The 12443-nt window shown below is 36.4% G+C and overlaps 2 protein-coding genes across 2 annotated transcripts; one reads left to right on the top strand and one right to left on the bottom strand.

Annotated features, from left to right (window-relative positions):
- LOC109207319 (COP9 signalosome complex subunit 3) lies at positions 507-6629 on the top strand. Its single transcript, XM_019370221.1, has 11 exons — positions 507-812; positions 1384-1499; positions 1597-1843; positions 2469-2526; positions 2654-2743; positions 3224-3289; positions 4751-4840; positions 5010-5168; positions 5246-5367; positions 6072-6144; positions 6223-6629. Exons 1-11 carry the CDS (start codon positions 616-618, stop codon positions 6289-6291), a joined length of 1287 nt encoding a protein of 428 aa, XP_019225766.1. The 5' UTR covers positions 507-615; the 3' UTR covers positions 6292-6629.
- On the bottom strand, positions 6747-11253 carry LOC109207328 (kelch repeat-containing protein At3g27220-like). The gene is made up of 7 exons (XM_019370229.1): positions 10832-11253; positions 10195-10386; positions 9849-10078; positions 8996-9166; positions 8045-8150; positions 7718-7924; positions 6747-7390 (listed from the first exon to the last, which is right to left on the bottom strand). Exons 1-7 carry the CDS (start codon positions 11033-11035, stop codon positions 7220-7222), a joined length of 1281 nt encoding a protein of 426 aa, XP_019225774.1. The 5' UTR covers positions 11036-11253; the 3' UTR covers positions 6747-7219.

Below are 12443 nucleotides of genomic sequence, written 5' to 3' on the forward strand. Positions count from 1 at the left end.
GTCAATGGTGGAATTGCAGCTCTCTTTTCCTTTGCTTTATATTACTGAATTTGGGATTGAGAGATAGAGAGACGTAGAGAGAATTCTCAATTCTTTGCACAACATCCAATCCAAACAAACAATGTCTTTTGAAAACCCAAATTCGAATTCAAAGCTTCAAAGCTTTTTAATGGTTGTTAATGGTGGAGGGGTTACAGATTTTTGCTGGTTTTAGAAGAGGAAATAGTGGATGATTGAAGAGGAAATCGTGGGTGTTGTTTGATACGTGGGTGAGGGGGTGGGATTTGAAGAGAGAAACTTTGGGGAGTGGGAATATACGGTAGAGTTAAATTAGGAGACTAATTAATACTATTAAAACCCCTTAAATGTACATAAATGGTAATTAGGTATATAAAAGGTAATTATATTAAAAATTAAGCATAGAGGGTAATATAGTTTAATATATGGCATAGGAATGTAAAAATCTCAAAAAGAAATCCTTCTATTTTTTCTTTTAGGCTCAATTGTAGCATCGGTACTTAAGCTTATAATCTGAGAGTTAAAAAATCCGCTGATATCATCCTTTGATCAGTTGGTTGCATAGCTCGGTTGAGAAGCTGTGTGTAAGAAGAAGAGATGAATCTGAACATGAATTCAGTAGAATCATTGGTGGCTCAAATCCAAGGGCTATCGAGCAATGCATCAGACGTAACTCAGCTCCACAACTTCCTCAAACAATCGGAAGAGCTTCTCCATTCCGACTTCGCTCGTCTGCTCTCTTCGCTCGCTGAACTTGACCCCAACACTCACTCCCTCGGCTTCCTCTATATCCTGTAAACTTCCTTTTTCCTCCTTATCTGTTACTATGTGTTTATTCCCAAATTCTAGGGTTTATGAGGATTCCCTTATTGATTTTGGATTTGAGGCAGACTTGATAATTACTTGATTACGTAATCTATATTATCACAGAATTCAACCATCTGTGGAATAAAGCGCAGTGTGTGTTTAACAGCAATATTGCAGGCATTGTTCACTCAACTTTCAGTTTATTGCACTAAGTCGCTAAAACTAGAGTTCTTACTGAAAGTCACTATACTACTTTTTGTAACCAGAAAGTCACTTAACTATGCCCAAGTGTCAGAGAAAATCATTAGGAGGTAACAAAGGAGATGTTTTATGTTATACTTAGGCAAAGTTGAATGACTCTTTGGTTGCAAAAAAAGTTGTCTAGTGACTTTCTGTGATACTTGAGCAAAGTTGACTGTTCTTTTTGTTTGTTACCAAAAAAAAGGTTTCGTGATATTTGTGCAATAAACAAAAAGTTGTGTGACTATAGGTGAAATTAACCCTTGTACTTTGTCCAGTGTGTTTTGCGCATATGGTTATGTTTGTTAACTATAACAGGGAGGCGTGCATGTCTTTCCCAGCTGCAAAGGAGCAAGTTAATGAATTGCTTGTTTCTGTCGTAAGATTTATCAATTCATGTGCTGCAGAGCAAATTCGTTTGGCACCTGATAAATGTAAATTCCTTTGATCTCTGGAATAGGTTGTTTTTGTGAATATTCCTGTTTATGGCATGAGTTATATTGAGGCTTGTACGTTATTTTGTGCTTGCAGTCATTTCTGTTTGTAAAAGGTTTAAGGATCAAGTTATATTGCTGGAAGCTCCAATTCGTGGTGTGGCTTCAATGCTGACTGCTGTTCGCAAACTGCAATCCTCATCTGAGCAGTTGACGACATTGCATCCTGATTTTCTTCTTCTTTGCGTATTAGCAAAGTGCTATAAAACCGGAATCACTGTGCTGGAGGATGACATATATGAGATTGATCAGCCACGGGATTTTTTCCTTTATTGTTACTACGGGTCAGTAGCTTCAGCTTTGAGTTCATTTCGGTTGTGGTGGCTTCGTGTGTCCTTTCCCTTTTGCTAAAATTTCCCCTTTTCTTTTCTGGCCCTCGGTTCTGAACACGGTGGATAATGGGCCCCGTCTACTAAGGATAAAATGATGTACTCCAGTCAATTATCCCCCAAAATATTTTTTGGTTCAACAATCTCCCAAAGAATTTAATAGTGCTCAAAATGGGTTTGTCATTCTCAGCTTTGGGCTTTGTTGCATTAACTTAAATTATATGTTGGATGTGCTATGATATTGGAATTACTTATTTACCTCTGTCTCTCTTGACATTGTGTAGCTCCACAAGTCTCAACAACAAAGCTTTTAGCACCCCCATCCTCAATCATGTGTTTTGCTGATGTCACCATTACTAGAGGTCCTTCATTTAAGTGCATCATGGCAAGGGGGAGACTGTGGGGTTTGAGAAGGAATGTGAATCACAATGAATGCACCAATTTGAAAATGACACGGAGTTACTTAAAAAATTTCTAATTTAATGCTCCCTAATACATGATCTTTTAGTTACTCATGCAATATTTATGGATTTATGTCTTACAATTGTCGATATGTCTTAAAATTTTGACATAATAACAGGGGGATGGTTTGCATTGGACAAAAGCAGTTCCGCAAAGCATTGGAACTCTTACACAATGTATGTGATTGTTTTCTCATTCCAATTTCTTTTGTTGGTGTGGGCTTTTGTTTTTTCATAATCTCAAGTTGCCATATGTAGAATATGACTGTTAGTTATGCTGATTCTTGCTGATATTTGCTTTTAGGTTGTGACAGCACCTATGTCTACTTTGAATGCAATAGCAGTTGAAGCTTACAAAAAGTATATTTTGGTTTCACTGATTCATCTTGGGCAGGTTCGTTTTTTGCGACTGTTTTTACTTGCTTTAAATTGTATAATAATTCCTGTGAGCAATATACTATCTTGTTATATCTTGTTGAAACATCTCTGTTGGAGGGCAGTTTATAAGATTTATGTGGGTTTCTTTTCTGAGGACAGAGCAGGCATCAAATATAGCCTTCTTTTTTCAAGACGTGGTACGATTGCTCATGTATCTTATTTAGGTGTAACAGAAAGAGCCATCATTTTGGTGCCTAGGGTAGTCTAGGGCTCTAGGCCATGTAGTGAGAACTGACTGGTGATTGGATTGGATATGAAAACATGTTTTAGAAAATCTCATGTAAACACCACCTATCCATCTCACGTCCTCATTGCCATTCTGCACACACGCACGCACACCAATAAAAGAAAAAGAATCTGGGGGACCATGTTTGTGCTGTTCATCCTGCCTGGTTTTCATTGTCCTGATTAAATTGATGTTTACTTCTACTGGCAGTTCTCTACCAGCTTTCCGAAGTACACTTCGTCCGTGGCTCAAAGGAATTTAAAGACCTACGCTCAGGTAATTATGTCATTGTGCAAACATTGGATCCAAGTAGCAATGATCTGCTCGCAGCAAAATGAATGGAATTTGTGTTTTTTCCTCGTTTGATTTTGGACGATGCAAGATCTGTTGAGCACACACAGTTGGTATTAGAAATGATGTACTGATCTGGGTGATGTTTCAAAATATAAGCATTGCACTTAAATCGGTATTAATGGGGATAATTGAAACGAGAACATACAGCAAGAGCTTTCAAATTAACAACATTAAGTTAAACTGATGAAAATAAATTAAGGAGTTTGAAGAAGTGGCATCTTTCATTGGCTCATGGCATTTAGGAAAACTGTGCTCGCTTGTATGTATAGCTAGTTCAAGTTATGAGATTTCCTTTCAAATCATTATTGAGTTGGTATTGCAACAGCTTTAGGCAGTAGTCTTTTCTCTATTTGACAGTCAGTGGCCCTCCTAAAGGTAGTCTTAGTCTCTTAGAAGCTATAGCAAGCTGGAGGGTGAGGGATAATGGGAGCGGGAATAAAGCAGCACGGAGAAGCTAGTCTGCCATCCTTTTTTTGGAACGAAATGAGAGATAGGAGGATATTTCAAGGAGTGAAAGCAGCTTAAGACCTTTAACACGTTCCTTGTGTTTTATTAATTATTTTTTTGCTTTAAAGGAATAACTCATTTTTGGATAGGCTTGACAGGAGACCGAGAATATTCTACGTTCACAAGTACATATGCTCTGGTGCTATCTTGGTGATTAATACAATAAAAACTTGATTTATCAAAACAAAAAAAAATCATAGGTGAGATAGGTATAAATATGATTAGGGTATAATTGGAAAGAGATTAAACAGACAACAAGATCTAGGCCAATTCTCTGGCATGTATGCTCTTCTTGTGTAGAATATAACATGGACAAGCTTATGCACTTCCTTTTTATGTACATTTAAGTTAATGATTCGGTTTGTTGACATACTCATTGCATGTAATGTTAGTTGCTGTAGTGTGATTCAAATTTTACCAAGATGTTAATTAGGCAGTTAATGCAAGAAATCTAGATTGCTGGCCTTTGTTTTGTTTTGGAACACAAAAAACCTAAGTGACTGTATTTCAAAATACCAGCTAAATTAATTTTTATTTTTGTTGTAATCTGGCCTATTAACTGCTAATGACATCGGGAGAATCCTACATTTCTTTTATGAAGTCTTATAAGGAGGACTAGTAAGCATACATTTTCTTAAGTTTTTGTCTGCCAAAATTGCTTAGTTGGTTTTCACTTTCCGCATTGCAATTCTGACTTGTTAACCTTTATGGATATCGGAATTATATTGTTGTTTCTTATATTAAGATTTGTCACCTCTTATGCTAGGAGCAGGCTTTTACTTATAATTATTGTCTGTCTAAATAGTCTTCCGCTTTTCTGGGGAAAATTACACCTGGTATGATCTGCTTATTTGTTTATTTTTCCCTTTTGAGCAGCCCTACCTGGAGTTGGCAAGTAGTTATGGCAGTGGTAAGATCGCTGAGCTTGAAACATTTGTTCAGACAAACAAGGAAAAGTTTGAAACTGTAAGTTCTCTGAGGTCACACTGGTGCATTTCTTTGTCTTCGAGGTGTTAAGATGAAAGCATGGGTGCATAGTAAAGCTCTCTTATCTGGTATCTCAGCTCATACTGACCATGAGAGTCTATCTTAGGTGAAAGGTGTAAATTTCGATAATCCTTTCCTTATTTTTCAGGACAATAATCTTGGATTAGTGATGCAAGTAGTGTCTTCTATGTATAAGCGCAATATTCAGCGGTTAACTCAAACATACCTAACACTCTCCCTCCAAGATATTGCTAACACTGTCCAGCTAAGAGGCCCTAAAGAGGCAGAAATGCATGTGCTTCAGATGGTAGGTGGAGATCTACTGGGTTGTGTTAGTCTTCAAGGCTGAATCTTGAAATGTTGATGTTTCACATTTGGTTACAGATTGAAGATGGTGAGATATATGCAACGATCAACCAGAAGGATGGTATGGTTAGATTTCTGGAGGATCCTGAGCAGTATAAAACATGTGGAATGATTGAACACATCGATTCATCAATTAAGAGGTGAGACTAATGTTATTTTGGTCATTGGAAATCGAGTTTCCAAGAATTTAATTTCCCTTAAGCAGCTCATTAGGTGATGTATCCTAATAATTACGCCTATGACTCTTAAGAACTTGATATGTTCTCATATTCCTTTTTAGATTACTTTCAGAATCAAGTCTATGTTCTTTCTTGTAATTAGGCTGTCATTTTTTCTGTTCTATGTGGTGGCGACTGCTACTGAATACTGATTGGCATCTAAAATACAGTTTAATCAGAACTTCCCAATAGATTTGGAATGAGGTTAATCTTCTGCATGTGGTACTAATGTTGGATGATATGATGTGTATAGAGGGATAACGATTTCCATCCATCACGTGTATATCTGCACCATTTGCCCACACAAGGAGGCATTTCTAAAGATAGTGGGTAAGGGGAGGGTGATATTGAAATTTTGTAGTTGAAGTGTGTATACATAGGAGAAGAATTGAAATTTGCATCATTTACTGATAGTAGGTCGAGGTAAAGAATTTTCATCCAGTGCATAGGATGAGGTTTTTCTATCGACTTATGATACTCTTCGTCATAGACATCTCTCACCCTGCATACGTATGTTTTGAAGAACCAACAATATGTGAATCCTGCTTATTGTTAGTATTCTTATCAATTGCTATAAAAAGATATCTGAAACAGCAGTGATGTATGCCTTTTGTTTTCTATTGCAGAATTATGGTGCTGTCGAAAAAGTTGACTTCTATGGATGAACTTATGTCATGTGATCCTATGTACCTAGCAAAGGTAGAGACTTTGTTAAAATCCTCTGTCACTAACTCTGTAATTTTCTCTAAATTTAATTTGTGTTTACTTGCTATGCAGGTTGGTAGGGAGAAACAGAGATTTGATTTTGATGATTTTGATAGTGTTCCTCAGAAATTCACTGTCTGAGACAAGCAAAGTTCAGCTTCTGAGTAAATATGGCAAATGATTCTAGATCTGTTCATTTGAAGTATAAGCAAATTTTGTTTCCTCTGTGTCCCTCACCAAAAGTAAGAGAAAATAGTTGTAGTTAACTCCTGGTTCAGTTAGTAAGTAGCAAGCTTGTTTCCTCTGTCGCTTTGTCTCATTTTGATTGGGCAGATTGCACCGCTTGCTCTAGTTTCTTTTGATCTGACAAGAAGGATACTCTCCTTGCAATGGGAGCCTAAGACTAGGAGGATCAGATTTATTTTCTGTGGTGGACGTTAATGTTCTAGTAAATTTATCTCAAGTATTAGTTTGCTGAATGGTTAAAGATCTGCTAGTTTTGGGTTACGACAGACATGGAGGTCTACCCTTTTTTTTTGGGCAATGTTGCGAGGAAGTACTCTTTACCAAGAAGTTTTAACTTTGCAAAAACTTCAAACAAACAACAAACTTAGTATAATTCCATAAATTTGTTTCTTTTAGAATTTACACTCAACAACATTCCCGTACAAACACAAGAAAACTCTATTTTCAAGGATCGACGCACTACTTTAAGAGAAGGTTCAATTTTTAATTATACCTTGAAGTCAGAGATGGTGACTACAACTCAAGCCACGAATTAGCAAAGTACTGCCTAACTGAAATGTATGAAACTACCTTTTTTCTTAAATACCCACAAATCCGACTAATTTGGATTTGCACCCCTCTGATTAAGAGCGAAACGATCTCTTTCATGCCGCCACATTCATCGGTGGTAAAAGCCTAACCTTGACATTACATAAAATCCAAAAGGCAAAATGATACTAACCAACAAACCTAACATTTCCTTTTAGTACTGAATGAAGGTACCCTTGCATTCAATAAAATTGTAAAGCGACATGGCCGCTAGGAATTGGTAGCACACCAGTCATCAGTGCGACAATCTCAATTTGGTTCTCCACATATCTCCTACTACTTTCCTGGGCTGTGGATTATCTGGTCCTCTATCCCGCTGTCCAGAGGTGAAATACAACCATCCATCCCAGAACCCGGCCAATGTCGTCTTCGCACGGTATGGCATCTTTCCGATGACGGACCATGTCTGCAGAAATAGTAAAGAACTCAATGTTACAAATCTTGATTTTACTCTAAAACTAGGTGTGCCAAGTGATTGATGAACATCCTAAAGATGTTTCTCATAATTATGTAAGACTAAGCATACGTGAGGACGAGCATTTGCATGAGAATTAGTCAAATGATTCTCTTTTTTTAGCAGCGCGGTGCACGAGGCATCCCGCATTCCCGCAAGGTCCGGGGAAGGGTCGCACCCAAGGGGATGTGATGTAGGCATCTAACCCTGATTAGTTAAATGACATATTCTGAAATAATGCACATACGCTATGTGTGGTACAAAACAGGTGAATATTACCAGTGTGTTCAGGTCGAATCGGAACACCTCTCCGACCAAGATCATCCTTTTGGTCACAGGATGCTTTTCTGTTGTGCCTCCAACAATAACAATAGAATTATTTACAACAACCCAAGAACATTCTATGTGCGAATTCGGCTTTGGCATAGAAGGCAACCCTTTCCATTTCATATCTTCATCCAGCATATAAACATCACCATAAACCACCTGAAGCCACAGACATAGAAATTAAAGCGATTTCCTGAAAAGAACTTTCAAAATAAGACTATAATCAGAAAGTCAAAACCAGCAGATCAAACTGAAACAATAATACGAAAGATTTAATACCTCGAACCTTCGTGAGCATTTAAAGATAGGGGAGCCAGGTTTGGCCATGAAATCACCCTCTTGACCGCCAATTACATAAAGATGATCATCCACAGCAATACAAGCCCTGTACGGAATGGTTCCAAAATCAAATTGTGAAGTAAATTGCACTTCAGAAACCGGATGTATACTTTTGAGGAAAACATGATGATGACCTTGATTCTCACAATGTGAATCATGTCCTTCATGTAAAATAAGAACAAAGGGATATCTGCTTCCGAGTTACAAATTCTTACAAAAAGAAGATATAGCATATTTAATCTTCTAACTGAAGATTAGCATGAATAGAAGACAAATGATTCCATATTAATAACTTAGATTACTTCCATCCTATGTTGCTCGGACACTCCAAAAGTGCTGCCGCACCCGTGTCGGATCCTCCAAAAATGCACTAAATTTGGAGGATCCGACACGCACCCAACAATATTTTTGAAGATTCCGAGTAACATAGCTTCCATCCCTAAGATATTCCAAGCAAATGGCGAGGGTTCTTACTCAAAATGCAGCCTAAAGCACTAGATTTTATGCAAGCAAATGAAAAAACGTAGATACCTTATCAAAGAAACAAAAATGAACCAACATAGCTTGAAGACACACTAGCTCATCAATAGTTACAGTCCCAAATATGAAAATCATCATCCCTATGGACACAAAACAGATACAGCGTCTTCCAACTAGGCAGAAAAGAAATTTTCCAATATGACCTGTCGGACAATATGAATTGACCTTTACCAAAAGTTATGTTACTGAACAGTTTCAGGCTCAATCTTGAAACATTTGACCTCAACATAGTATTTAACTTTAAATCTCCTCATAAAATCCGTGATTAAATGGAACAAGAGGCATTAGCTTTAGCTTTTTAAATGATACTTTCTGGCATAAGAAGGTGTAGAAAAAAGCAACAGAACAGACCTATGTGGCCCTCCACGAGGAATGGGTACTTCAGTGCGCCATTGCTTCTCTAAGGCTTTGCCATTTGCTACTGCAAGACTCCAATGCTCTATTCCAGGAGTGTGACGATTCTCTTTACTGCCACCCATCACATGGAGTCTGCCTTTCCAAAGCTGAGTTGCTGGTGCATACCTGAAAATATCCTAGTCAGCACTTTATTTTTGAGTAATAAACTTCCTTAAAGAATTTATTACTTCAATATTATATCACTATGATAGAATGCTAATTAGATCCTGAAATATGGTTTGGTGGTTGCTACAAAGACAATTTCTTTATGCTAAACAAAGGAGCCCGCTCGAGATGCTAATCAACAAATTTGTAAGAAATAGGACACAATGGAAGAAAAAGATCCATATAGGTGATACATACTAGTTAGGAATAGGCTTTAAATTTGTCAGAGGACCTTTAATGTTATGGCTATTTATTATTCTTACTATCATATAAGTTTAACTTATTTTCACTTCTATTATTTTATTTTGGCAATGATGATGATATGAGTTGAGCTTAAAGAAAGAAGTGATGATTTATATCGCCAACCCCGACTTTGTTTAAGACGAGGCGTAGTTGTTATTTTTGTACAGAACGAGTGAAATCCGTGTATATACATCAGCTTCTTACTCGTGCAAATGATAATAAGATTGATATTATATCAACAACCCCTATTTCCTGTCATATTGTGATCACCAAATATAGGACTATCTAGGTTTAATGTTACAAAAGAAACACATAGGTAACAAACTTATGATACATAGGGTGTCTCCATAAAAAAAAATAGGTGTTCTGCGCATAGTCAGTGAGGACACATACGACATACCTCGGTGCTGGCAATGGCGGCAAGCTTTCCCATTTTCTGGTTTCTGTGTCCAAAACAAATGTATTTGCAGTAGGTCCCCTGCACTGCGGACCATATTGTCCTGTCACAATATATATGTATCTTCCATCAGTAGCCACCCCTAAATGTGAGTTTGCCATATCTTTTGGAATTTCAAAACTCTGTGTCCATGAATCAGTCGAAAAGTTGTACACATCAACATGAGAATGCACCTATAACAAGCACACATACGTAGTATATATTAACTTCCCAATTCTCAGATTTCAAGCTATTAACTCTAGTTTCACAACAAAAAAGGGGAAAAGGAAAAGAAAAGGGAAATCTTTACATGGTCTAAATTTGCATATCCTGCAAAAACATAAAGCAAATTCTTGATTTGAATTGAGTACCCATCCAAACGAGGCACAGGTGCAGATGGCATTTGTTCCCATTTTAATTCAGGAGCAGGCAAATCAGCATAAGTCATTGCTAATGCTCTCTCCGGGTAACGGTCCCTATTACTTTTTCCTACCTCCTGAATCTACAAACAGCCAAAAAAAAATTTTTAAAAAAAATTGACAAATTAAAAACAACCCAAGTCATAAAAATGACAGCTTTTTTACAATATTGACATGTACAGAGAAAAATGGCAAATTAAACTCAACCCAAATCACAAAAATGACAACTTTTTATAATATTGGCATTCACAGAGAAAATGTAAAATTAAAAACAACCCAAATCACAAAAATGACAGCTCTTTATAATACTGGCATTCACAGAGAAACAAATTAAAAGCAACCCAAATACTAAAAATGACAGTATTTTACAATATTGGCTTTCACAGAGAAAAATGGCAAATTAAACTCAACCCAAATCACAAAAATGACAGCTTTTAATAATATTGGCATTTACAGAGAAAAATGGCAAATTAAACTCGATCCAAATGCTAAAAATGAAAGTGTTTTTTTTGTTTTTTTGAGACTAACCTTTGGAGAATCATTATTATTGGAGACGTTAGCAGTAACAATACGGTATTTGTCACGAGCCCAAGAGCTAGCAAGTGAAATATAAGGAGAAGAAGAAGCGGAACGAAAATCCCTTGTTAAGGAAATTCCAAGAAGAGCAACAAATGCTAAAAGAAGAATAATGGGTTTTGAGAAACTGTGTTTTCCTCCTACTGATCTTACCATTATTATTGTTATGTTGTTGTTGTAATAATATAGAAGCTGAGGGAATGGGATTAGCCATTATTTGTTGAGATGATAGCATTGATATATTGATAGGATAATTAGTGTAAAGGATTGTTTAAGAGGAAGAAGCGCGGGCGCTAATGGTTTTTCTCTTTGCTTGTTTGCTTCACCGTTGGTTTTCTGTCTCCTCTCTATCCCTCTTTCCTCTTTTAGCTGAATATTCCTTGCCATAGAATTCATCTTATTCTTTATTACATAAAAAGTCCTCTATATTTAGAAACCACATTCTAAAAGTACCATAAATCACGTGCATGATCATTTTAAAATTTTGGGTGGTACATCGGTTTTGAGATCATCTTCTTCAATTCAAAATGTGACACATCCATTATTTCCTTAATATAAAAGAATCTTGTCAAGGTAGTTCATTTTTAATGTTCTTTTAGTAATATGATCTGAAAATTGTATGTTACCACATAAGAAGACAAATACACATGAGATTTTGTAGGATTATTTTTTTCTATCCAAATAATAACTTTTAAAAATAAATACTTTTTAAATTATGATTTTAAATATGCCATAATATTCATATGACAATAAAATTATTTATAATATAAAATGAAAAATTTAAAATTAAATTATTTTCAAATATATTAAGATATGTTTCCTCTTAAAACAAAGTAAAAAGAGATAGAGACACGTAAAATGAAGTAGATGAGTACCATTTAACCACACTAGTTAGGCTAAGTATTCATTTTTTACACAATGTATGTATAATCAAGAAGAAGGAATTGTAACAACAACAACAACAACATACTCACTATCATCCCATACCGTGGGGTTTGGGGATGGTAGTGTGTACGCAGACCTTACCCCTATCTTGTGAGGATAGAGAGGCTGTTTCCAATAGACCATCGACTTAGGAAAGCATAAGCACCGCATTAATGAAAATATAGACAAGAAGGGACGGTACCAAAAAGCCATATAAATGCAGAATAAAAACGACAAGATAGTAAGGTGATCAACAATGAAAGAAAACAACAGAAAGCTACTACCAACAGAGAGCGAGACTGCGTGCCAATACTACTGTTATGAACACTCTAGACTACCTACTCTACTACCCTAATCCTCGACCTCCATACCATTCTATCAAGGGTCATGTCCTTAGTCAGCTGAAGCTGCGCCATGTCTTGCCTAATCACCTCTCCCCACCTCTTCTTTGGCCTACCTCTACCTCTCCGTAGACTCTCCAATGTCAACCTCTCACATTATCAATTCAAATGAAGATTTAACTTCAATAGTCATCCATCCAACTACTTATATACATATATTACACACACACACATATATATGTATATATATATATATATATATATATATATATATATATATATATATATATATACACACA

Source organism: Nicotiana attenuata, chromosome 2, assembly GCF_001879085.1.
Source record: "Nicotiana attenuata strain UT chromosome 2, NIATTr2, whole genome shotgun sequence".
Taxonomy (NCBI): domain Eukaryota; kingdom Viridiplantae; phylum Streptophyta; class Magnoliopsida; order Solanales; family Solanaceae; genus Nicotiana; species Nicotiana attenuata.

Bases quoted from the DNA above. Each gene is read 5' to 3' on its own strand.
- LOC109207319 (XM_019370221.1), top strand. From the start codon at position 616: ATGAATCTGAACATGAATTCAGTAGAATCATTGGTGGCTCAAATCCAA. The intron at 1,500-1,596 runs GTAAATTCCTTT...TTGTGCTTGCAG, and splicing joins TCGTTTGGCACCTGATAAAT to TCATTTCTGTTTGTAAAAGG. The intron at 4,841-5,009 runs GTAAGTTCTCTG...CTTATTTTTCAG, and splicing joins ACAAGGAAAAGTTTGAAACT to GACAATAATCTTGGATTAGT.
- LOC109207328 (XM_019370229.1), bottom strand. From the start codon at position 11,035: ATGGTAAGATCAGTAGGAGGAAAACACAGTTTCTCAAAACCCATTATT. The intron at 9,167-9,848 runs GTATGTCGTATG...GGATATTTTCAG, and splicing joins CCGCCATTGCCAGCACCGAG to GTATGCACCAGCAACTCAGC. The intron at 7,925-8,044 runs GTATTAAATCTT...CTGTGGCTTCAG, and splicing joins AATGCTCACGAAGGTTCGAG to GTGGTTTATGGTGATGTTTA.